Source organism: Polypterus senegalus, chromosome 14 (genome assembly GCF_016835505.1).
Source record: "Polypterus senegalus isolate Bchr_013 chromosome 14, ASM1683550v1, whole genome shotgun sequence".
Taxonomy (NCBI): domain Eukaryota; kingdom Metazoa; phylum Chordata; class Cladistia; order Polypteriformes; family Polypteridae; genus Polypterus; species Polypterus senegalus.
In genome coordinates, this window is record NC_053167.1 from 127,906,860 (window position 1) to 127,934,211 (window position 27,352).

Sequence of the window (27,352 nt, forward strand, 5' to 3'; positions counted from 1 at the left end):
TCACACCATCAGGAATACTGGTAGGACTGTTCATACATTTCTTACAGAAAGTTACTCGCAGGATTGACGTTTTATTTTCCTTCATTCCACGACACCTGTTCCCTCTGCTTTAGGTCAGTTCATGGACTTGGTTGCTAGTGTTTATTGTTCACAGTTGTGGGGAGCAGGGACAGTTGTCTGGTATTTGGTGCTTATATTTTCTTTTGTTTCATTTAATATACAACTTTATTAGTTTACTAGCAAAATACCCGCGCTTCGCAGCGGCGAAGTACTGCCTTAAAATTTTTATTAAGAAGAAAATTAAACCTTTTTAAACTGAGGGAAAATATACCAATAATTATTTGTTAAGGATATCTTTGTATACCACATTGTGAGTTCGCTCTCCGCTGTAATATGACTAAGCTGCGCTGCTTACTCTTGAGCATGTAACGTACAGTTGGCCATGTGAACAGTAATTTTGTCTCAAATCTCACAGCTTGGATTGCTGCTGTCATAATTTGAGTTTCATGGTTTGTTTCAATTATGACAGTATTTGCAGGACTTGTGTTCAAGTGACATTCGGCATCTGTCAAGCGTTGTAAGCACACAACCGGTTTCATCGATAACTTCACATCCAGCCTTTGAGAGTTTAAACATTCATAAACATCAAAGTGTCCACTACTGGAATCGTCACCTGTGAATCTAAGATGTTTAAGAGGCATTGGCGGTTGTCGAAAGGTGTAAAATATTTGGCCATTTCAGTACACTTGAAAACGACAACCAAACAATTCAGCCGCAGCCATCAACTCACATGCAGAACCATAGGTGAAGGGCTTAAGCATTTCACTCTTCTAGTGCTCCTGTGTAGTATAATTATCTCCTGTACCGTCATCAGTCCACACCTTGAACCTGTCCCAGTCATTTAATACATAAGACACAATGTTCCTCCGGATATCAAGAGTGAGCCTGATATGGCCGTGCAATATGTAACACAGAGAATGGAAAGGCAGGTGCCATCTCCGGGCATGGAAACCACTCGGTAAGTGACAGTTCTTTGATCGATGGTGATCACCTCGATAGACATGTTAATGGGGGTACGGTTGGAACGATAAAGGAAATGGGTAACTGAACAATGTAAAGTAAGTCTAAAATACCTACACAATAACTATAATCGTAATAAATGAACAATAAAACAGCGGAGAAGCCGTGGATTAAATAAAAAGGCTGTTGTTATCAGCAGGGAGACGTGAATCCCGTGGCGAAGCAAGGAAGGGAATGTAGAGGCTGGAGCGACGGACGGCCTTATATAGGCAGGCAGCCAACAACGTGGGAGGCGTTGGGATGGGGGACCCAACGCCACCTCACACGGTGACCGACCTGCAGGCAATGGACATATATATGTACGTAAGTAGGATTCAGTTAGCGTTGGGAACCCGCATACCAAATTTCTTAAAGATGGGGCCATAAGTAACAAAGACCGTTGGAAAGTTCAATATGGCAGCCGACAGTGGCGTCATACCACCGAAATAAGTATGTACATCGGTTTCAGTTAGCGCAGGTAAGCCGTCTACCAAATTTCGTGAAGATGGGGTCATAAATAAGAAAGTTCAACATGGCGGACGTTGTCGACCGTTATGTGTAGAATTTCGAAATTAAACCTGCTTAACTTTTGTAAGTATGCTGTAAGGAATGAGCCTGCCAAATTTCAGCCTTCTACCTACACAGGAAGTTGGAGAATTAGTGATGAGTGAGTCAGTCAGTGAGGGCTTTGCCTTTTATTAGTATAGATATCCTGTTATTTCGTGTCTCTGTGTGTGAGTGGTGTGAGTCGGGCCAAGTCTCCATCAAACAAATAAAGGAATCACCGTCCCTACGATGGTGTGAACCTGAGCAGCTCCAGACCGGTAGGTGTTCAGAGATGGTTAGCCAATTAGATACTCGGGGAGGAGTAGGCCATGGTGGGCGATTTAGGGATACACCCTACTCTTTAAGAAAGGCGACCACAGAGAGTCAGGACCTCAGTTTTACGTCTCATTCAAAGGATGGCACCATATTTACAGCACAGTGTAACCATCGTATTGGAATCCACTGCTGGCCTCACCAACACCTCTTCTAGCAGCAACCCAAGCTTTTCCTAGATCAGGTGTCCTCAATCGCAGTCCTGGAGGGCGCAGTGGCTGCAGGTTTTTGTTCTAACCCCGTTGCTTAATTAGAAAGCAATTCTTGCCAATAATTTAATTTCATGGCCTATAAGTGCTTTAACTCTGCTATGTCAGCTCATTCTCATATCTTAGATTTTCTTCCCCTTTCTAAGGATACAATCCAAATGACTTGAAGGCTAAAATGGAGGAGTAATTCTCAGTCCTTCACTTTTTTCTCTTCACTTTCCTTCCAAGTATTTAATTAAACTCAATAGTGCATGATAAATACACACAGAGGCGTAAATGGTAACAAGCTAAATGGAGAAATGCTGGTTTCTTTTTGTCATTTGCATGTCATTGCTAATTAGGAGCGATTAAAAAAACAAGAATACAGCTGTTTAAGACTAAAATAAGCAATAAAGGTTCAAAATCTTAAAGAATGAGACAACTAAAGTGACGCAGTAACCAAAGTGCTGCTTATTAAGCAATTGTGTTGGATCAAAAGCCACTGCAGCCCCCCCCAGGACCGTGATTGAGGACCCCTGAAACAGATGGTCTCCTATCCAAACACTGGCCGGGCCTGAACATGTTTAGCTTCAGGTGGACGACCTCTTCTGAGGTGCATGTGGTATGGCTGCTAGTTAAAGGAGCTTTATTTTGTTTTTATTTTAAGAGATTTTTAACAGTTTGCTGGCTAAAAGCCCTTTCCTCATTATTGGGCCTAAGCAGGTGTGAAGCCTGCCTGTTGAGTTTGGGGCTTGGCTTCCAGTGGTCAGTCCCCCCTCAGGTGAAGGCCTGTTCTGGCAGGTGGTTTTGAGGCCTGCAAGTTTCTTTTTCTTTTCGCTTCATGGTGGAAGGATTCAATACACATATTGTAACAATAACACCTGATGGTAATCTTCTCTGGCCATCTTCCTTCTTCTCCAAACATGCCAAATGCTTTATCCGTTCATCATGCCCAGTCCCCAAATGAATGAAAAGAGCAGACAAAGGCGGTATATTCATGCTTTCATTTAATCACTTCATAGAAAAGTATTTTAAGATTTTCTGGACACAATATACAATACTATACCATACATTGTGTGAAACGTCTGAAAAAACATTAAAATATCCACCTGGAACAACGCAGTGTTAAACAGACATACAAACCCATTGGTCATGCAGATAGTGCTATTCTGACTAACCATTTGGACAGAAATTGGACCAAAAGCTTTAACACAGATTACATTGTTATACTGACATTCCCGAATTTTCAAAACTGCTAACAAGTTTGGTCAGAAAAAGAGTTCACATTAGCACAATAATTACAGAAGATCACATTTTTGTAGTCCATATCAATTCACATTGGTGTTTAGAGAAACGGAAACATGCCGTCAGTGTCATCTTTAATCGTCGTAACGCAACGTGTCGGCAGCCGAGAATTGCTTTCTAGAATCTCTAAAGCCAGTTGGATATGTGAAGTTTGTGTCGTGTATTCAGAATTGAGTTTTGTTCAACACAGCAGGCCGTAGTAAATTTAATATGCAGTCAGATTACACGAGTCTACCCTCGATTTCGCCGGTAGTCAGCTTTCGTTAACATTTCAGGATATTTTACAGATCCGTAACCTGTCTGAGCATTTCATGGGTTCCGTATGTCTCTTTCAGCAACTGTTCAGGTTCCTTAATATTAATATTGTGCAGTAAAAAAAAAAGAATCCTTGCTGAAAACATGACTCTAACCCAGAGTCTTCTACAGATAAACGCTGCCCCTTTCAGGCAGTGTGTAAATGCATATAAATTAAAATTAATTTACAATTACATTATTTACACAAAGTAATAAATACACTGTTATAAACAGCAATGGACAAACACAAGCTCAGGTGCAGTGCTACACAAAGGATGGCACGATTATTAATTGTATGCTTCAAAAGGTTAAAACATACTAAAACCAACCAATAGGAAACAGGCTTGTGTATCAATGTGCCGGGGGCTTGTAAGGGCTCGTGTGTTCATCCCCACCGCAACGGTAATTTGTTAGTTGGACGTATTGCCACTGTAGTTCTGTACCATAACATATTCCGAAGACTAACGTACAGTAGAAGTGTGCTGGTACACGTTCAGGTTTAGTGTTCTGGTGTGACACAATCAAGGCCAAAGTACCGACAAGTCCAGACTTTCGCTCTTTTTTTGGCTTGTCTGTACTCTGCACCGTAAAGCTTAAAGCAACATTTAAAGAAAGCCTTTTATCTTTTTTGTGTTACTGAAGTTAAAGGGGAAAATTAGTCACATGTGGACCTGCCACACAGGAGGTTTAGAAATGGGGAGTTCACTGATGCGTAAAATTTAAAAAACAAATATATACTGTATATAAATTGAGAAATGGATCAGGAGGTGGACACTGGACCTCCCAGGAGAATCCAGCTCCAGCACCATAACCGTTGATTTGCAATATTATACTGACACAAGCAATGGTCTTCTTAAAACCATCTGCTGAAATGATGACAGCCAGTAAAATCAAAACGTTTGCCATGGTGAACATTTCACATACCCGTAATTTAAGTGTTAGATTTACATGGCAAAAATAATAATAATAATCAATCTAGGTGGGAACAAACAGAATTCAGTATTTATCGAAGGCTTGATTCTAATTTTAGAATTAAAGGTAACTTGCCCCACGCCACCCCACCTGAGATAAGGCAGAGTTCAGGATCGATCTTTTAAAAGTCCCAGTTTTAAATGGCTGTCTGGGTCCCGTTACCCTGAAGATGAAGTGATATCTCTTAGTGGCAACAAGTCAGTGCCAAGCAAATAAATTATGCAAAAAACAAAAAACAGGGATCTCCAAAATGATGTCATCAGTGAGATGTTGCCTATGCCAGGGGTGAGAAGTAAAGGTAGATCAATAAAATGGAAGTTGCTTTCTGACTGGAATAAACAGTACACTGTGAAAGTTTGTCCATGTCATCTATACTCGGGTATTGCCCAACATGAGGAAGGAAGACATTTCTCTTAGTCTAAGAAGAAGAAGAAGAAGAAGAAAAAAAACTACTGCTTTTGAACTATGTTTGAATATTAAATTTCAGTTTCAATATTAAATTGTATTTAATAAATAAAAAAAAAATTTAAAAAGACAACTTTGTAAAAAAGGCACACAAGTCCTCAGACAGATGTTACAGAAAAAGTAAATGGTTCATTTTACAAATACCTCCATTTCAGTAGCTCATACTCGATCTTGGAACATTCTATTACAAAAAGATCTGTCACTTAGTAGAAAATCTCTCAGTAGTGTCAGCAATCCCATGCTGCATCAGTAAACATTTCGAGTTGGCCCCAAGCTCTTCCATTTTTATTTATTTATTTTTTTTGAAAAACGCTAATGAGTCAAGTTCCGATTTTCAGCAGAAAATTCCTGAGAGCTCCTTCTCCTACTCTTTTCACTTCAGCCAAACCCTCGACTCCCAATGCAAGGGTGCGAGGAAACCTCTCCTTGCTAAAGTTAGCCTCATGTTTTTACAACCCAGTGTGCAAGGCTGCTCCTTCATTCAATCAGCGAACAGAACGCCCATCAAAATCCTCTTGCATCACTATGTGTCCACGGGTGACGCGTCTTCTGTCACAATTTTGATTAGGGTCCCTTCCAGCTGTTCCTCCAAGAGCGTGTACTCATTGGACTCCATTTGGGACCCGGCGTTGCCGACACTATCCTGCCCTTGACAGTCTTCCTCTCGTTCAACTCCCTCAGAGTCTTCCTCCTCTAGTGTGAGTTCAAATTGAAATTTTTCTCCGGTGCCATGATTGTCTTTGTCTTGCTCATAAAATGGGGGCGATGGGCTCTGTGGGATCATACTTTGATACCAGTTTCTGTTGTCCTCTAACGTGTCCAAGATGTCCTGTGCATCCGGGTGGACCAGATCTGCCCAGGTCTCCCAAAGTGGGTGAACGATGTAGTCAATGAATCCCACCTGTAAAGAGTAGAGTTAAATGAGTACTGGTCGAAAAAATGAACTTTATGCTTCAGTCTCTTAAAGCGATTGAATGAAAAATAACTTAGGCTAAGGAAACAACACAGAATTTACAGATGGATTCGGCCAATAGCAGTAGCTTTTACAAATATTACTGAAGCTGAGGGCTGAACGATAGTTTAAACTTAGGATGCAAGCAATGGATTTCTTGTGAAAGAATGAAGTGAGCAGTCAGGATGCTTCAAACGTACCTGTGACTTTTCAACCGAGGCGGTGTGTTTATCACACATTGGGCTGATTTCCATCCCTCTCTCCCTTTCTTTATCTCCCTGGTGGAAGAACTCCTCCATGATCCTGTCTGTCCACTGGCGGTAGAGCTCCAGAGACTTGGTTGGATTGCTCAGGTCGGCACAATGCACCATGTTGCGAAGAACCTGTGAAGACAAGCAATATGACTTTGAGGAGACTGTATGGTGTGTTCCATCTCATACACCAACCTACATAGGGTTAAGGTGGCAAAGCTACAGCATCTACATGTTGTCACTCCCATTTGTGTTAGCCTCAATTAACCACACTCTTACTTTAAAGTAAGGACAGGACGACGCTTAATGCCTTACAAAAAAAAGTTAAAGGATTACTTTGAGACTGAAGACACAGAACTTCAGGTGATGCTTTTCTCAAGCAACTAAAGTAACACGACTCGATCAAAGACACACAAAGAGTCAAAGCAAGCTGTAAAGAAAATCGGCACTGCCTACCTGGATCCTATCGGTGTAGTTGTCGAGCAGCAGTACCCCTGAACTCGTCACCTTTTTGGTCTCCACCATGGTCTTCAAGTCTGCCAGCAGGCTCATGTGTTTGGACATATCAGTTGCCAAAACCTGTCATAGATAAGAGAGACATTTAGGGGATTGGGAATATTTCATGTATTTTGAAATATTTACATAATCTTCAGTTTTCTAATAAAAGTGTGTTGCACTTTGAAGTTGCCCCATTTTGATGCCCAGCATGTCCCCAGAGCACATACAATAGCCTGAACTGGTAAGGGAGGCTGTATGCACCATCCTTCTACACCAATATACTAAAAGTATAAATCAGGACTACTTCCAAATTTGCCACCCCGTTTTATATATATATATACAGTATATATATGTATGTGTGTGTGTGTGTGTGCGCCAGTGTCTGTTTCCACAAAGCAAACAGCAAATGTCAGAATTGCTGAGATGGACCCGCCCCAGTCTCTTTGCTGTTGAAAGCTGCCCTCCTACATACCAACTGAATTACTTGTGGAAACAAAAAGGATTAGAGATTAGAAAAGAAAAGTAAGGGAATGCCCTCCGAAATATGCTGACACGCACCATGTCGATGACCATTTTCCTCAGGGACTGCCGCTGCTTCTTGCTGAGGTTCTGGAAGATGTCACAGTTTTCTTCCTGCAGCAGTTTGAAGCCCACAGCCAGGTGGTGGTTTTCCAGGACAGACTCATCATTGTACATGAGGGCCAGCTCGGAGTCTGCAACAGAGGGAACACTGTTTCAAAGATCTAAATACATTTCTCGAGTTTCACTGAAACACATTACATCAGGGGTTCTGCCCCAGTGCTACTGGAATAGGCTACTGTTGCAACACAACCCCTAAATTGTGCACATGAGCTAGGAAATGGGTAGATGGAAAGAGTATTACAAGATCATTTAAGCAACCAACTCTTGAGACAAGCAGCCATGAAAACAAAGAGTGTGAACCTCTTGAATAGAGCTGTAGGCAACACAGGTTTATTGTTGCTCCACTACTTGTCACACAACAGTCAGCAATGGGTATGGCCCCATATTTATGGCCTCAAATATCAAAAAGCACTGGACTGCAAGCAGGAGGAGATAACCACACTGCATTCAATGTTCTCTTTGGTCTAAGTGAATTTGAAGGACAGCTACTACTTACTGGTGTTGATTAAGAACTGATTAGAGACACCCGGGTGATCCACATCATGGATGGCAGCAGCAAATAGTGCAGCAAGAATCTCCAAGTCAGTGAAGACGGCCTGTAGAGACAGATGTTCAAAAAGATTAATTACATCATGCTCAAAGTGATGGGACGGTTCAGAATGTGTATTCACGTATTCACAGTTTCTGCCCTGAACTGAAAATTTGGAGTGCTTCCCTTTATTAGAAACATTTGGGGGGGTTGGCACCTTTCAGAATTGTGTTAATGAGAAAAATCCAACATGAACCAGTGAAGCAGGAGACGGCTCCTGGATATTTTTTTTTAACACGATTGCCTGCATTCCTTCTAATTTAATTGTTAAGAACTGCAGCCCATCCTAAAAAGGAACCATGTTGTCCATTTAGTCTTTCATATCTCTAGTATGTGAAGTAACAGGGGTAGCACCAAACCCCAAGAGGGCAAAGGTGAACATATCAACCCTGAGGTACACTATGATTGCAAAGGTCAAGGCACGCAAGAATGCTAGTGTTATACAGTAAATGATCATCTGGATAAGACATGATTGCATGCTTAAAGGAGGCACGTAGCGTGCTTAGAGTTGGGAAGATTATGTGGGAGAGGCTGAATGTTTAGCTCTAGGCCACTTAGCCATTCCCATTTGATTGTCAAAAGCAGGCAAATTTGTTTTGCCTTCACAAAAATATTTGGATTATTATGTCAGTGAAGCCGCTTACAAGAAATCCATATGCCAGCCCGATCATTTTAAAAGCATGAACTCAGACTAACAAATGAATCAGCATTCAGGGCAGGAGATGTTCTTGTCTGCTGGGTAAAACTGAGGCATATCCAAAACTAAACTGCTTGAAAACAGCCAGTGAGATAAGAGATTCACACTAACAGCTTGTGTCACAAGAGGTTCACTCACATCTAGGGCTGGAGTTGACAGAAGAATGTGGGTTGACTGGGCCACGTCAGCAGCATGAAGACTATTGTGATAGGCCACGTCAGAGTGATAGTGATCCTCCAGGGTCATCATGTAGGTAACAAGTGTGTCAACGGGAATCTTGAAGGTCTTCAGTAGGTCTCTCTCCTGTTGAAACACAGGTCTTGATTAGTATAAACCATATAAACACAAATTATGAACATATTACATTTTTTTTTTATTATATTTGCTCATTTTGTTTCTGTCTCATTCTCATTCTGCCCAGTGGCATGGAGTCTTTGGTTTGAATCCTGAGTTTTCTTTTGCTGTCTGTGTGAAGTTTCTTTTCACGTTCCCAGTGACAAGTTAATTTATAATGGTCTCATATTATATACACTACATATGGGTCTGTTATGTATTTCTCTTTGAGGAATGAGACTTCACAGAGAAATTCTTAATGTAGCAGCATATAATGTATCTGAATGTGACACCACTAGAATAATGATCACACACCAACTACATTATAGGTAGCTCTGTCACAAACCGTTACATCAAACTGGCCCAGTATGAATAAGTGTGTCCTGCAATGGAGGGGTACCCTATTCGTGGTCAGTTGCAGTCAACAATGACAATGAATTGGAAAAGTAGGATCATAATGGATGGATGCTGTGTTCTCCATTGGGATGTGTGTGTGTGTGTCTGTGTTTTTGTGAGATTGTTCTGTGATTGGCTGGTGCATCCTAAATTCCTGAATTCAATACCCAGAAGCTGATTTATGTGATCTATCAGAATTCTTTCCAATAAATACTGACTCTGGCCCCCACCCATCACCACATCCATAAAGTGACATATGTGAATATGAGAATGTTTCATCATGTAATCATAAACGCCTAGTGGAGACTAAGGGGGGAGTGCATTTAAGACTAAAGCTGGGCACTGCTCCTTCACATACAGTACTGGGGAGTGAGAACAAACTACCAACTTGTGAAGTGGAAGAGGAAACTTTGACATCTCTTAAGAAGTATCTGAATGAAGATATTGGGACAACTCAGATGTCAGAAAACCTGATAGGCTTGATGGACCGAATGGCTTCCTTCTAACTTTTTTTTAAACTTTTCATATTCTTAATTATGAAAATGAATTAAGTTGGACAGATGACTGTGTGTATGAATGTGACTCATTTCTGCCATATATCCCCAATATACTGGCTCTCTGTGAGCCAGAAACATTATAAGCACACTAGAAGTAAGTGGATGAATGATCATTTTGTCTATACTATACAGTGATCTCGCTGGACTGTTAATGGTGTTATATGAATTAATGTTTCACCCTCGATTATTCAGCTTGAAAGGCAATCACGTTTTGCTTTTCAGTCACAATATCTTTTATATATATTTTTAGCACCATTGTCTATACTCATTATGAGACATAAAGAATTGAATATCTGCTAATTAAATATCAGCCAAATGTGCTGCTAATGTGTTGAAGCACGCTGGCCATATTTAGCCAGGCTTGTCAACACATAGAGAGAAGCTTTAATAAAAGAAACACATTTCTTCAGATACAAGAAGCCTTGATTGGGAATTGAGTGAAAAAGAGCAAAACCCAAAGCTGTGTCACAGGGTGAAATCTGCAAGGCTGGGTGCCATGTGGCGACGTACAAACGTACACAACATAACATTATTTAATCTGCTTAATCCTAATTCAGGATCACTGTGTAGGGCATTGGGCACTAGATGGGGAGTCAGTCCACCATAAGGCCTAGTCATGTAAGCATGGGTCCAATTTACAATTATCGATTAAACTGGAGTGCCTGGAAGATGAAACTACATGGACATAGGAAGAATGTGCTATCAACTTTCTTGACCCCATTCATGGCTGAGGTGGGTCAAAGCTTATTCCAGGAGCACTGGACACAAGGAAGGAGCCAGCCCTGGTTGGTGTACCCGTCCACTGCAGAGGAAACTCACATTCCCACTGTGCAAATTTAGAGCTGCCAGTTAATATAACACACACACATCTTTGATTACGCGGTCACAGGGGGAACGAACACGCTCCACAAAGATGATTCAAACCCAGGACAACCCAGTATTGTCTAACTCCTGCTACCTGACATTCAAACTATGGGATTTAATACTAACCTGAAAGATTGCATGCATTATGCATGTGAGAGGTCTGTGATGTGAATACTCGGACACTTTAAAAATATTCAGGCCCCATTTATTTAGGTCTTCCAGTTCCTGTAAAACAAAAGAAAGATTTTTGTAATCAAACTACAAAATCAGAGCGTAAACAGCATGGCTCTATAAACCCCATCTCGAGTCTGTCTTTATTCAGATCTGACGCAATGCTGTCCATCAGACCCGAGCATCTGTGGAGTAAGCACTTTTTTTTTTTTTCACTGCGTTCCCCTATGACAGAAGTAACATGACTCTTGCAAGTCTGCGCTTGTGAAGGGGTGAGGCTCACAAATCTTGCATTCCTGTAACCCCTTCGCCTGCAGCTGAAGATGGAGCTGGGAGTCAAAGAGCTTACCTTGGAGAGGAACTCTTCGCTCTCAGTTTTGACCCCAAATCTTGAAATGCTCGTGTTGTTTAGACTGGAGCTGTGAGTCAATTTCTTCACGCCACTGATCTGAGACATCAGCTGCTGCTTCTTCTTCTTTTCCCGGCATTTTGATGTAGGTGATGGGATTTCCACATCGTTCTGTTTGTCTGTTAAAATAAATGAAGAAAAACATTAAATTAGTTCAACTAACTCTTCCAATTGTCATTGAAAAGCTGGTGAAAGTTCTTAGCACACAGTGTCACAGAAGCTAACACCCGGACATTGGTCATCCTGGCATTGCTCACTCTTTTGCTACCATTCACATATATATGACGTGGGTATGCCAGCGTCTCCACTTAGAAGACAACTGTTTAGATGACCTCCAGACGAAGCAAATGAAAATTTAAAACAACGAGCATTTAACACAAACAGCGTACAATGCCCTCCTTTTTCTTTAAAAACCTGCTACTTGCAGATTTTCAGGAAGTTTTGCCTTTCTTCAAAGCTCTCACTGACCCTCTTCTTTGTTACCGTTAAAACAAGTGCAACAAAGGCCTTTTGTTCAAGCCCAGCTTTTGCCGTTGTTTTGACATCTCGAATTTCGTCATCTGACGTCAATGATTTTTTTTTCTTTGCATAGGAAAACCCCCAGGTGACAAAAAAAAAAATCACCCCTACTCTGGGACTCAAAGGAGGACAAGGCCTTTCTTTGTCCCCATCAATCTGGACAAGCCTTTGATATTAATCTGGGCCTGCTCAAGAGTCAAGTGTTTATATGGGCTGTAAATCCCATAATAATCGAGCCTTGAGAGCGAACGCTCTGCGGTAATTGGAATAATTAAATCACATGCTTTTCATGTTACCTTGATATGGCAGGTCAGGCGAGGAGAGCAAATTTAAGATGCCTGCAGCCCCTTGAGATGGACTGACGAAAGTTATTGCAGCAGATGGCTCTATGGGTCAGTGCGTATCAATTAATATTGTGGGAAATATTTTAATTATTATTATATAGCATATTTGAGTGATGGCACCTTACAAGATTGGGATACATTACAGATATTGTTATTGCTGCACAGAAAATTTAAGTTACTTATTGCTTGATGCCACATTGGGTTGTAAACTATGACATCCCAGTTGCCATTTCATTATTGTATAACTTAATATGGACTGTTTCAAAGATGCTTAAACCAATTAAGGGTTGCAAAGGGGGGTACAAGGGGCTGACCTGGCAGCTATGAAGTACCCTTGCACCCATTTGTATTATCTCCATAATAATTCAAGTCATAGACTTAATATCGCCTGATTTATTTATTTATGCTTCAGCTTAATTAATGAATGCAGATAAAAAAAGTAATTGAGTCAAAAGACGGCAGCGCCTGGAGCAGCACATGAAAGGAGGCAATTATTTCAAAGCATGTTGTGAATCTGACGTTAACCAGGCTTCTCTTAACTGTCAATGGATTCAGATTCAGGGCTTTTCCCATAAAATTCAAAGTCGTTTTCAATTATTGTGCGATTCTAAATGGCTTTGGACAAATCTTCACAAAATCCCTGAATGATCAGCACTATGTAGAGAGGTGAATCCACTGGCTGTTTTACATACATACTTTCTCGAAGTGCCTAATCAAATCCAGGCACCACTGGGTAAAACGCTCAGGACAGAGTGCCAGGCTGTCGTAGGGCACACACACATTCAAAACTGGGCCAATTTAGTCTTTTGTGACGGTGTGAGGAAAATGAACACAGGCACAGGAAGAATGTGCAAACTCCACAGAAACAAAAACTGGCTGCAAGATTTGAACCTAGTATGCTGGATCCATGAGGCAGCCATGTTAACCACTATTGGGTATTACATTCAATACAAATACCGCGGAAGGCCAAAACAAACTCATCATGTCACAAGGGGGAAATGTAGCTAATCAAAAATCATGGAATACACAGTAGTATGTGGCTAGCAATAGTTTGTTTTTTGATTTTAAGATTTTTGAAAAGTTCAGCTTAGCTTCATAAAATGCTGAAAGAAATTCCCATCTGCTTCTTCCAGCCGGTACACGCTCCCCATGCATGAGGATACGCATATAAAAAACAAAAAAGGCAAGCAAGCTGTCACAGTTAGCTGTCTCTGAGTGACTCACCACCAAGGCAGCTGCTTCCTTTTCCACGAGGGGTACCACCGAGCTGTAAATCCATATTTCATGATTCCCACCCCCACCCACCCGCTCTCCCCGTCGACAAGAGAATAACCTATAGGAATGATATTCTTGCCAACCGGATTGAACTGGATCAAGAATGTGGGTGCAGACGCTTCCGCCGCATCTCAAGGAGAAACTCACGACTTGCTGGGCTTAATTAATTCTTGACTCAACTAAAAGGCTTCTGGGGGATTAAAGTTTGTCTATTATCACTCACCTGAATGCAAAAAAAAAAAAAATACATTAAGGGAAGTGACCACCCTGTTAGGAAAGAAGCTGTAAAACAAAACAGCAATATGGATCCTTTTCGTGTGATACCGGGCAAGTCTTCAAAGACAGGACTAATTGACAGTGCTTGTCCAGAAGCCACATTTATTGTGCGTACTACCCTTGCTCAGATATGAACATAATTTAAGGAACAAAAATGAGTGGAAGCGTTAAAACCACAAATTTAGCAAATCATGGGTGGAAGAACTGGAAATACCACTGCTTCAAATCCACAACATGCTTGAACTTGCAAGTAGACAAAAAGCTTTTCCGCTAGGCTGACCCAATCCACTAAGATGTAAAAATCAATCAAAGCCCCCGTTCCCCCCAAAACCCTCAGTGAGCCTAATCCCTCCACAGCACATTTACACTTTGACATGCATCGAATACACTGTATTTAAGATGCATAAGAGTATGTTGCACTCCTCTGCATTTTAACGATGACCCAAGAGCAGCCTCTCTGTGTTGGGCCATTGCTAGGATAATTCTTCAGTGAGAAAACTCAGAATGGTGCAGCAGAGCGCAGCACAGCCCTCGCTTTTCTTTTCTGCAACATTACGTTATTTCATCAATCATGCTCTGAGCATATTACTTGAGAGCTGCTGGAAACTGCAGGGATCTCTGGACGCTTAGGGCAGCAACTCAGAAAGGCTATTGCAAATCAGACCTTCATCATTTTTTAAACTGACTATTACATAATAATGTCAGGAAAATAGATGGGGGAAAAAATGCTATATAAGGTTATTACCTAAGAAGGTGTTAGAGATGTACTCCGAGACTTGATTGCCAGAACGGCTCATTTCTGACAGGTGTGTCAGTTCCCGGTTCAGCATTCTCTTGAACTGTAGGATACAAGGAAAAAGGGGGAAACATGAATGTCATATTTCTTTAACACAGAATATTCAAACAAAATACACTCATGCCTGGCTACTCAAGAGGTTTTACCAGAAATAATTTAGCTGGAAAGTGGGGGAGAGTTTGCCCCTATGATAGACTGGTATCCTATCCTGTGTTTGGAAAATATACCATGAAAAAGCCTCTCACTGGTGACTCTCTGAATTCTCTGCTGTGTTTCATGAGTTTACTGCTGACCCATCTAAGGTTTGTGCCTGCCACTTGTGAGTGAGCATTGGTATGGATGTGCGTAACAGTGGGCTTAATGGATGGTTAAAATAATATGGAGGAGTAAACCGGTAAGTTGAAGTAAGTGTCGCTGTGATAGGATAAGATTTGTCAAATTGTGAACCTGCGCTGGGTTTACATAATGAATCTATAATGCATTTTAAAAGAACATTTTTAAGCCCACTTAATCCAGTTTTGAATCATGTCAGAGGTCAGAGTTTATCTGAGCAGCATGAGTGCCAGCCCATCACAGGGCTGCACGCACACCCCCTGTACTCACATGGGGCCAATTTAGGATTGCCGATTAATTTAACATGCACATCTTTGCCGTGTGGGTCGAAAACCAGAATAACCAAATTAAAACCCAATCAAACATACAACTCCAAACAGACAAGGATCAGGTGTGGGATTCATACCCAGGACGCTATATCTGGGCGGCAACTGCATCAACCGTAGTTCTATTATTAATTTGATATAATACACATACATTTTCAAAACTGTATAATCAAATTCAGGGCTGTGGGGGAGCCCAGAGCTTATCCCATCAACACTGAGCACAAGGTGGGGAAGAACGTGGACAGGCTGTTAAGTCCACTACAGGACCGACTCATACACCCACTTCTTTTTCTTCTTTCGGCTGCTCCCGTTAGGGGTTGCCACAGCAAGTCATCTTGTTCCATACCAACTCATACACCCACATGGGGGGCAATTTAGAGTCACCAATTAAGATGACGTTTGGGGATCCATCCATCCATCCATTATCCAACCCGCTATATCCTAACACAGGGTCACAGGGGTCTGCTGGAGCCAATCCCAGCCAACACAGGGTGCAAGGCAGGAAACAAACCCCGGGTGGAAAAAAAAACTCACATCAAAACAGGGAGAACATGCAAATTTCACATGGACAATGACTGGGTGAGGATCTGGAACCCAGGATGCGGAACATGTGAGGCTGCAGCTCTAAACACTGTGCCAGCAATAATAATATTATATTAATAATAAAATACATTACAATATGCTGTATAAGATGCTTCATGGTCAAGGCCGATTTTGTATGTTTTCCCTGTGTACTTTTCTCTTAACGTTTCGGTTTTCCTTTCACATCCCAAATGGATCCATGACTGCTTCCCTGAAAATTTTCTAATACACTAATACTGGTGTCCTACTATGAATGAACGTGGATGTGTGAGTGTGCAAAGTGAGGAAATGCTGCTATATCCAGTTTTGGCAAACTTGCATGCACAAAATGCTACTGGTCCAATGGAAGATTCAGAAGCCTACAACTCCAAAATTGAAATCACACAGTTAAGAAAATGTATAGAGAATAGAGTTTGGGAATTTTATGTTCCTCCCAGATTCCAAAAACTGGGAGTGCTGGTTCCTTTGTGACTCTAAAACGGATATATATAATTAAATGCAATGGACCGATGAGTTCAGACATGAGTTGTGCCTGATGCTTTTGGAATATGCACTGGTTCCACATGACCCTAAAATTAGATAAAGCGTATTCAGAAAATAGAAGAATAATATACTGTAACATAACATTATAATAGAATAGAATAGAACTGCAATTGACTGGAGCCTCAGCCAGGGCTGATTCCTGCCTTGCACCTGATGCTGCCAGAAATGGCTCAGGCCTCCTCTAAGTTGGTTTGTTTAAATATAGTAATCCCAGTTCCTTCTGCCAATCCAATTACATGCATATTAGGTGAACTGGTACAGTGTTTTTTTTTGGGTGTGCAGCATGCATAGCAGTAGGATAAAGCTTTGGCTCACTTATGAGCCTGTAATGCAAAAGAGTGGATGGATAATAACAACATGGTTTCTCCACTACAGTCCAAAGATGAATCTTCTGATGACTCTAAATCACCCAAGTGAGAGTGTCTACACCCTGTGATAGACTGGCATCCCATCTAGTGTTAGTTTTTGCTTTGCAATCGAAGCCACCAAATTAGGCTTCAGCTCCCTGCAAGCCTGTACTGGGGAAAAAAAAAATCAGACTGGCAAACGGAGGTCTGCCAGTGGCAAGCACCAAATGTGCACAGTCCAGTTGTGTAGTGGCCTGACTTTAATTCAACCACCCACTGCTTGTCTATTGCTCCGAGGTGATTAAGAATGTCAAGTTTGTTTTGGCTCGTCCATAGAATAACAGGAATGACGGCAAGAATAAATTTCTAATTTTTACACAAGATAACTTAAACTGACACAAACGGCTTCTGTTTCCAAATGAATTTCTAGACAGTTGCTTTTTCACGTATCCTTTTGCGCATATGAAATACTATTGCAAAAAAAAGAGAATTTGATTAGACTGCTGTTGCATATTTTTTAAATGCTACATCAACACAAAATGTCAATGTCACAAAACCAACGCCAATACATGCATTTTTTTTTCAACAGCTGACCACCATATACAAGACACCCACGGAAGGCATTTAAAATGGTGAGTTGTGAAGTCCCACTGTGCCAAGTTGTCGACATCATCTCTGCATTTTGCACAACCAGATATATATATTTTTTTCCAAGCCAAACCAGGCAGAATAAAAAAGGGCCACAAGAGAAGCCTGAAACATCCGCCGTTACCCACCTTGATGTAACCCCAAGACACGGAGAGTAAATAGTTTGCCTCAGGCATTTTGGACCCCGTCGTAGCACAGCTTAAACCAGACGAAGAGGTGGTTGAAGGAATCCCACAACAAGCAATCCTGTAGTAACCTCACGTTAATTGCAGCAAGATCTCCCGAATCCAAGAACCATTCCAGCATCTGTGAGCAGGAAGAGCCACATTCTGCACTCCATCTTTGTTGTACAGTACGCACTCACTGAGTAGCAGGAGAAGATAATGAAAGCGGAGGTCGGATTAGAAAGCCAGAATCCATGCATGCATAGGCAGCTGGCGAGCAGCAGCAGCAGCAGCACAAGAGCTGATGAATTATGAAAAGCCTCCTTCAATGCTTTGTTGGCTCAAGGGGGTCCCCACTTCGGATTAGACTTGCTCAGATGAATTCTACTGGAAAGAAATGCTCACCCTAGCCTGGCTGCATCAGCAATAGAATGCGGACACACATGATTTGACAGAAAATGGAGGAAGCCCTCTTCTTACATGTGATACATAAATTCAGGAGGTCCCCCTTTAGTTCACATTAGTACTGCAGCTCTAGGTATTAATGAAATATTGCGGGCGGTGGGAAGGGGGTTTAGCGGGGACAGGGAGGAGTTTTCCTTTTCACGCAACAATGCTTGCTTGCTTGCTTTCTTTTTTTTTAATCTAATTAGTAAAATTGCATCTTGCCTTGCGCTTTCAGCACTGCAGTGCCCAACAACTTGTCTCTTTGCTGCAGTATTTCAGGACTCACTAAACTATTAAAGGAGCAAGGGATTATAATTTTCTATAACCCTTCATCCTTCCTGCAAAAAAAAAAAAAAAGCTGCAAAATGGAAATTCAGCTCATATCCACATGGGACAAGATTTCTAAGGCTGACATCATTGTTTTATTCATGAGGAAATGTCTGTGGCAGAGAAGGACGTGAAAACTGCAGGTTATTTGTCCATTGACTATAGCTTCGGCTGCAAGAAATTGTCAAAAACAATATTTTTAATAATAATAACTATCAGTCCATCTGAAATGTACAAGAGATCTGGAGAGATGTTGGCTACAAGCCATTCACAATTTCCTATTAATTGCAGCCCGATATTTGCAGAGTGTCAGCAAATCTGAAGCAATCCTGATATAAAAAAGAAAAAAAAAAAGCACAGACTCTGGCTCCTTTCACTGTAATGCGTCTTCAAGTAATTGCTTCTTTTTTTTTTTAATAACTAGAGATGGCATCACCGAGGCGTTTTTATCCACTAGCGAGAAACCCCAGTTTGAGCCAGTCATACAGCCAATCAAATGAATACTGAAACGCCATGGCAACAGCATCACATGGCTTCTCGGGGCTGCTACTGCGAGGTTTCCCTTCGAATCATATCACCGATAAGCAGTGCATGCCCGAGCTGGGGGCGCAGTCACATGTTTAACATGAATTCCCTCTGGCTCTGGATGCAGTGGGGCTTCTCTAAAAGGCCATTACAGGAGGCCGATGTTGATTTCTATCTGCTTTACCCTTAATGCTGCCAGTGAAGGCTGTGGCTTGCATGGCATAAGACACAATGAAAGTAAAGGGGGCTTTGTGAATGACATGCATTTACTAGTATACATCATCCCTCTTAATGCTTCCACTTTCAACACTTATTAACCTTGAAGTCAATAGGTACTATATAAAGTACTATATGAATCTCTACTAAAGGATACCTTATTCAGATTGCTCAGTTTTGGCCAAAGGGTGGTAAAAAAGACATCAAGGAGCCTGGAGGCACAAGCATATCAGCGTGTGGATGTGCTTGGCATGACAAAAAGGGAGATCAAAGCTGCACTCAAAAATTTCTCTGCTGATCCTTTTATACTGTTAACATTTTTTCTTTCCATTTTCCATTCCTAATATGTTCTGCAAACAGCCACTATAGAACAGTGGGCAAGACAACCTTTACTTTTTGTAGCCCCTTTCTACGCCAATGAATTAATGGCAGTATGAGTGACGCTGTCAGGGTTAGAACGATTTAGGGTAGTAGCTTTGAGATTACAGCACCTTTCCACGGTGAAGACATGTTCTTTAGAGCTACTGTCACCATATGTCTTTAGTTTGGGCCAGATTTGTCAGTTGGAGTTACAGCTATTAGGGTATAAGCCTATCCCACCACTCTGAATTTTACATGCAGTCTTACTCGGATCGAAGAGCTGGGTTTCCCTTGGGGTTCTGCGTGAGTCATACATGAATGTCAGGCGGTGGGGTTTTCCGTAAATTGTACATGTATGTCAGATTAAAAGGTGCACACCAGAGATAAGGGGCTTAGGCACCTAAGCCCCGATGCCACTGTGATTCACTTACTGTCACACTATGTGGCAATACTAGGGACTGAACTAACAGCCCTGCATAGTGTTTACTGCCTTTTTATAGTCAATACCATACCAAAGTGCCTGAACTGGTATCTTTATTAATTATGTATAGTACTTGTAGTGGAAATAGAGACAAGGTACACTGCATGTTCCTTATAGTACAACTCAACAAGAATATGACAACATATCTGGAAATGTGTTAAGGGCAAATTTTGCATAAATGTTTGGAAGTTTTCTTCATATAGAGAACCAAACATACATAGAATAAGTTACCAAGTAGTGCTGTACACAGTAGGACTGTAGGAACCTTCAAAACTTAACTTGATATTTTTAGAGGAATAATACGGATAAGACTGGTGACGTTGGTCCTGTTCTCAACAAACATTTTCTAATGGTCTAATGTAAATCACCTGCAATTACACTGTGAGACAGTAGTAAGGACTGAAGCGATGGCCTTCTGACTGTATCTAGTGTCTTTCAAAATGCTTGAAGTGGCATCCTTGTAATTTTGCAACTGCCTCATTATATAGTGGACACGATTCCCAGGTGGTCCTTATTTATACAATGACAGACGACTCTTTTGAGAACACCATGATCGAGTTTGAACTGGCCAGGCTATTATTTTATAAAAGAAATGCAATCCCAAAATGCATCACATTTCCATTACAGTACACATGGCCTGCTATTTATACAGATGGAGCACCTAAACGTTTAGTGACTGGCTCATAGTGACATGGTGAATACATGAAAGGGAATGAACAGACAAACTGTGATTTTATATAGCACTTTTCTACTACGAAGCATTGTAAGATGTTGGAAACAGCAGTCTTGTAAATTTATGAATTCCTTTTTTGTAGTAAACACAACCCCACAGTGCTTTTGATGCACATTATCCCTATGATTCAACAACAGATGCAGTGGAAGAAGTGTCTTCCTCGGTGTTCTACATGGCTGGAACTAAACTAAACATTTTGTGGATTACAGACCAATGTTGAAGCACCTCAGTCCATGTTATACTGTATAGTCATTTATTGGCAAGGATTTAACTGACAGATTTGTGGTTAATTGTCCAGTTTGGATATGAAGGGGAAGTACACAGGATTTAAGACAGGAAACACTTCTTTCTTTACTCAGAGTTGTGGGAATGTGGAACTAACTAGCTAGACATGCAGTTGAAGCAGACAACCTTTAAGTACTTAGTATCTGGACTAGATGTCAGGACAGCTAAACAAATGAGCTTGAAATGAACAAACTCCTTTCGTTTGTCAAGTATATGTTCTTATGCTTAATATCTTAGTCACTGGTCCAAACTGACTGATTGCCAACAAAACTGACTGATTGCCAAACAAACCCCTTGAGGCAATTCAGCTGATCCTCTTACATCTTAACAATTCTATATTTCAATAAGCGGCCTATTTCTAAATCCAAGTGAATTACATGTGTGTCACCTGCCAGTTTTAAGACTTTTTTTTAACGATATTGTGTCATACCACTCATCCCTGGAAACAGGCACACTTCGGAATGAACAGGCACGTGGCAGAAGCTAAAGAAGAAGATGTTGATAAAGGATCTCTTTAAGCAGCAGCAGCTGCATGGCTGCCAGGCTCTCCAAAAGCCTTGAGCGAGACTCTACTTTGTGCGCACCAGTGAACACGACTGTGTGAATCTCCTGTTTTATGGAGGCCAGTTTAAGTCATCTTGACAGCTTGGACTGCAGCAAAATAGTCTCCATTGAAACAGCAAACGCAGAGCGATTTTCATTCAGAAAAGCGTCGTTGTGCTGCCTGCCGACTTTAGCACACGCAAAGCAGCCTTTGTCCTTGGATGATCAAATCGGGTGCTTCTGATTATTCTCATTTTGGCCATGAGCTTCTTTAAAAAAAAAAAAAAAATCAGGAAAAGTGAGCGTGAATGAATTGAAAAGGTGACGCGCGTTGACACGAAACACGACTTTAAAAGTACGAACAACCATGTATAAAGTAAAGAAGAGCAATTGATGGAAATTGCAGGGAAAACTTAAATGACCCGAAAGACTTAAGGCGCCTTTATACGCTTACATGACGCGGTGCCCTTTTAACAGGGGCTGTGTTTCTAAGGAGAATAAAACTCCCTTATTTCTCAGGGCAGTCCCGTGTATCCCAATTTTAAAAAATATATCTCTGTCGCGCATTTTAACATAACTGAACTCCTGAATACACATATAAAGTCAAACCTGCGTCATCGAATGCTTGAACTCCGACAGTAACGAGATCAAAGCAAGGCATACAAGACTAAATGTCTCATTCACATACTAGCGCAAGACGCTGCACACAGCCACTTGTTGAGGGTGGTGCTACTTGTGGGCCATTCAGCTCCCCGCCACATTAAATCACCAATCACTGCAGCGCTATTCAAAACGGACAGAATGTCTGGCCAATGAGACTGACAGCGATGTTAACGCGCGCACTGGCAAAACAGCGGCGGTATGTGCTGTAGGCACGAAACGAAGAACTTTCTCGAGTGTAAAATAAAACCCCTCGGACAGTGAAGAAGCAGTCCAGCATCAGCAACTACGAAAGAAATAAAAAAGTATTGCTTTTGTAAGTTATAATTCATCTGTCACTGATGTTGTTAGTAAGTTTGCTGTGTGGCTTGCGTATTAAATTTTTAACTTGTGGCTAGTGGACAGTGCCCTGTTTACATTGTCACCGCTGGTTGACGTACATAACATCTTAAAAGTATGGTCTGAGTAACCGTGAGAACTCGTCGGTCATCTGTGTTCACGTGAATAAACTGTAAATGAAAGAAGAAAAAAAAGATTTTAAGGGCATGCTGTTGCTCTGGCAAGTTGTGACCTTCCTTAAACAAGGTAGAAGGTAATTATGATGTTCCGTGCGGGAAATTTATAGTTGGCAAGATAAATGTTGATTTTGCCCACACATATATATATACAATATAAAAAAATGTAATTACACGCACGAATCTTTGTAGACAAACCTACCGACACTCAGACGAGCACGAGTCTGGTCAACTCCAGTACTTGTGTTCTGTACAAGTAAAATGCGCCGTGTTGATTAATACCACTTAAATTTTTATTTTATGTGGGTCCATTTGAGGCTCTCACTTTTATGCCATAATTAAATATTTTGGCTCTTGAACATTTTTACAGTACCTGGGCTCTTGTAGTAGTCGCCTCATCAGGTCACTCCCTTCCTAATGTGATGTATTTTGATTACCAGCGCAGCCCTTTCATTCAGTAAGTGGGGAGGAAAGCATCGCTCATTTCAGATTTTACAGTGATATCCGCTTTTATGTACATATTTTACTAGAAGGCAATCTGAACCCATTTCAGCTTTAAACATATAATAATGTCACAAGCCTTTTTTTTAAGTGTTTACCACATCAGACTATATTGTCATTTTAAACACCACAACAGCACTCTTTGTGAGCTCTGTAACCAACAAAACTTCTTAGAGGATATAAATATTTGACGACACATATCAATTAATGTGGGATGGAAACCAGATGGTTAGTTAACTGATCATTACAAATTGGCAGAGTATGAATAGTATGTGTGGAGTTTGCCTTAGTGTGCCATGTGATGGACTGGCATCCTGTCAAGGGTTTTTTTTTCCAGACCCATTGCTAAGATTTGGATTCAGCTTGACTAAAAATGTTACATTATTTTCAGTTAATGTAAACCTTTAACACTTACAGTACACACTCTGTTTCTGTGTGATATCTGGAAAATAATCCCTGATAATGTAAATTTTTCACTTTGAAAATTGCCAGTAGGGAACATGCCAACCCCTAAAGGGATGATATACACATTTCTTAATAAAGTGAGAAAAAACACGATAGAAAGATTCATGTTTGTAGCCACAGAAGGTGGCAAGTAATCAAACCCACAAATCGGGGGCTGAAGGCACAAGCATGTTTACCTTTAGTACTTACGGCAGAGCAAAACACAATCCTGATTTTCAGGTCTGGGGCCCACGTTGAGTAATTACTGCAAATGTTGGGCCAACAAGTGGACAGCATATGAATTAGTCAGGGTCATAAACGTGAGTCACCGTGCTTACTTGAAGGAGTCAGACAAAATACGTACGTAAGTAGAAGGATCAAAACATGCCATCACTGTACAAAGAGTCATACTGGGCTAATTACCCAAGTGCTCTTTAACTTCCTGTGAAGACAGCAAACTAACTGACTGACGTAGTCGTTCAAAGCTTTCCTGTAAATGCCATTGTACACTCTGTCAGAAAATGTACCTAGAAGTGGAAAAATCACACATCCCCTCATATAAGTTTCAGTTCCCTTCTTTCCTCTTAACTGCAGTAACATGATTTGAGACACCAATGCTTATGAGATGCACTGTACATAACTGATAGGTAAACTTGCACACAATACATATATTATTGAAGAGCATTATATGAGACATATATATAAAATACACTATATATATATATATATATATATATATATATATACAGTATAATTACACCGATCTACAGGCTGTAAAATAAACAAACTACACACTGTGGCGCAGCGTAAAGGGACTTCGTCTCTTGATGCTGATGCCCGAGGTTTGGAGCAGTGGAGTGTGTACACCTGATGAGCCCAAATAAAGGCGAAACACTTGTCGCATACTCTGCATTATTTGACAGTAAACTATGCAATATATGTGTGTGTATGTATATATATTTTATATATATATGGACATATATACCATTTATTATATATGAAAGGCCTTTAGATAGATAGATAGATAGATAGATAGATAGATAGATAGTCTGTATATAGGACACGAGGACAGATATAATGAATGATGTATATAAGTGAAAGACACTACAGTATATATGATAAGCAGGCAAAATATATGAGGGAGAGATGAAAGGCACTATATTTGATCATCCGACTCCCTTTATCAATGGTTTACAGGTTCAGTATTGGAGGATTATCATGAGTACACATTTTTAATTCCAACCAGTTTTAAAATTAGAAATATTTGTGTTTTTCCTAAACAAATGAATATGAGTGCACAATACAGTATATGACAGATAGATATATGAAAGGCACTATATATTAAGAACAAATGCATAATGTTATATAGATAGACAGGTGAAAAGCACTATATTTAATAATCAGATACTTTATATGATAGGTGAAAGGCGACGCATGGATAAATGAAAGACACTAAGTATAACAGAAAAGGTGTTATGTAAGAAGACAGACTGCAGTATTTCAAGTCAAGAAATATTACATTTCAGCTGGATTCACATCTGAATGAGACCACTACGTGTTACACAAGCCGTTAACAAATGCACCACATCTCTACCGCTGCACTTTATAGATGTCTATTATGGCTACCACAGTTTACTGCAGAGTTGCACACATTTCATTGCTCCCAGTTATCAGTTGCTCAACTTTATTTTCCATAAATGGATTTGCAGAACATGTTGTCTGATGATTTTAACGCAGCTGTACAAGGCGACTAGCCGATCTGCTCGCTTGCTGCCAGATTGTTTTATGGCTCTCCTCAGTCCAGACGGTTTTCCATCATTCACTTCCTTACAACTCATCAGCCACTTGCTTTAAAACTTTGCTAATGTGAATAATAAATCATCTAAGAGGAACAATATGAGGCACTAAAATTTCGATTCTGTCATTAAGGCCCTCATTTTCCTATGTCAATGCGTAAAAAGTTTAAAGTGCACACATGTGCTCCTTTTTTCCCTCAAAGCTTAGTTCAACATTTCTCCTCATTCAAAGTTCTTGTTTTATCCCATTGTTCCCTAATAAAACCACATTTCTCCCCCGTTTTCAGGCACAGGTTGTCCGGCAATGATTGTACAATAATAGATGTCAGAAGACATAACATGCCCGAGATGCTCAGTAATCAATTTCTGAATCCCGTACAGGAGGCATACAGTAATAGCAAGCACAACTGTACAATACTGGAATGTTTGAGGATATTTAAAATAAAAAAAAATATGCAATTTTCCAGTTGGACTTGACCCCAGTATCCTTCTACTGGCAGGCTGACATTTTTCAGTTGCCCAGGTTTCTTCTCACATTTGATGAAATGGGATTAGTCTGCTTCACTCCAAAGGGAAACTGGCAGAGGGTCTCACGGGAGCAGTAGAGCGCAAACACACTGGGCTTTTCTTTACCTGACTGACCACACAGTCTCCACTCTATGTCAGGCATAGAGTACATATTTTGGTTGCTTAATCTGTGCTGGACCAGTCCAGTCTTAACAAATTGCACTGTCAAACAAAGCCATGAATATCTGACCCTGCACAGACATGGAACATTTGGAACTACTTTGCCATGTTGAATCAAGTCAGCATGCTGGCGCTTCATTATTACTTTGAGCTGACTTGTGTAAACACTTAGTCAACTTCTGTGTTATTAACATTGCTCTCAATGACTTATTCTTTTCATGCGTAAAGCATGGCATTTAAGACCTGCTAAAAAAACCCTGCCATGGTGAGCGATGAAAACATCTTTATGCTGGCATGATTGTGTAACAGTTATCTGATGATATGTGTGGATATGTATATACTGTACATATATAAGTTTTAGTACTTTGCGGTTATAATATAATCAGTGTAGACACACTTCATAGAGAATGCTATACTTGAATAAATTCAAATGAAACTCTCTCTTAATTGCCTCTTTTTCAGAACAAATCTATAATTGCTGCTTTTTCAATGTGATCCTGATCATAAAGTTTCAGTGCCATCCTCTAACAACAGTAGGTCAATCGCTTCACAAGTTTCTTTTCCTTTTACATTTATTTAGCACAAGAAAAACTAAAACAAACTTAGAGACGTGATAAGGAGAAAAAAAATCAGCAAAGAAGTACGTACCCTCTTCCACAACTTAACAATCCACAACTTTTTTTGCTTCTTCTGAAAGCAGCAGAGTTCCATGTCTTAGCCTGTTTGTACCCAAGTCCAACTTAGGAGCTTAGCAGACAGGGACAGCTGTTGAAGTACAGCTCTCGGGTGATTTGTAACAATCTGACGGAAATCAGGAAATGCGATAGCACTAATGACTCACATGCACTTACGGTGCACACGTTTAAATATTCAGTGCTAGGGCCTTGGCATCAGATGTCACTCTCGCTGTGCCTCACCTCTCTGAGTAGATGGGTCCTGCCTTGCTGTTTACTGGCAGAAGGCTGTTTCGCTATAGGTTTTCTGGAAAGGTGAAACTCCCACATTGCAAAAAGTTTTGTTTTGAGGCCTCAGGCAAACAGGAAATGCAATGAGGAAACAGAAAGAAATGGCCCAATGTCATTAAAAATGTGAAGACAGCTGCAGACGAGCAGACAGACATCCATTAAGTCAGTGGACAATTTGGGGTTTTTTTGTATC

At 40.7% G+C, this 27,352-nt stretch overlaps 1 protein-coding gene across 6 annotated transcripts in view; it reads right to left on the reverse strand.

The window, feature by feature from the left end:
• Positions 1-3,115: 3,115 nt before the first annotated feature.
• Positions 3,116-27,352, reverse strand: part of pde4ba (phosphodiesterase 4B, cAMP-specific a) — a 594,195-nt gene continuing 569,958 nt past the window's right edge. For 4 of the 6 annotated variants that reach the window (XM_039734542.1, XM_039734543.1, XM_039734545.1 and 1 more), the window contains 9 exons: positions 14,681-14,774; positions 11,462-11,640; positions 11,068-11,166; positions 8,930-9,094; positions 8,002-8,101; positions 7,422-7,576; positions 6,822-6,944; positions 6,315-6,497; positions 3,116-6,063 (listed from right to left, as the gene is read on the reverse strand). In XM_039734542.1, coding sequence (XP_039590476.1) covers positions 5,686-6,063; positions 6,315-6,497; positions 6,822-6,944; positions 7,422-7,576; positions 8,002-8,101; positions 8,930-9,094; positions 11,068-11,166; positions 11,462-11,640; positions 14,681-14,774 — 1,476 coding nt within the window. In that variant the 3' untranslated portion in view covers positions 3,116-5,685. Of the gene's footprint in view, positions 6,064-6,314; positions 6,498-6,821; positions 6,945-7,421; positions 7,577-8,001; positions 8,102-8,929; positions 9,095-11,067; positions 11,167-11,461; positions 11,641-14,680; positions 14,775-17,638; positions 18,146-26,842; positions 27,036-27,352 lie in introns of those variants that run through there. The other 2 variants (XM_039734546.1, XM_039734547.1) reach the window with 2 other exon arrangements.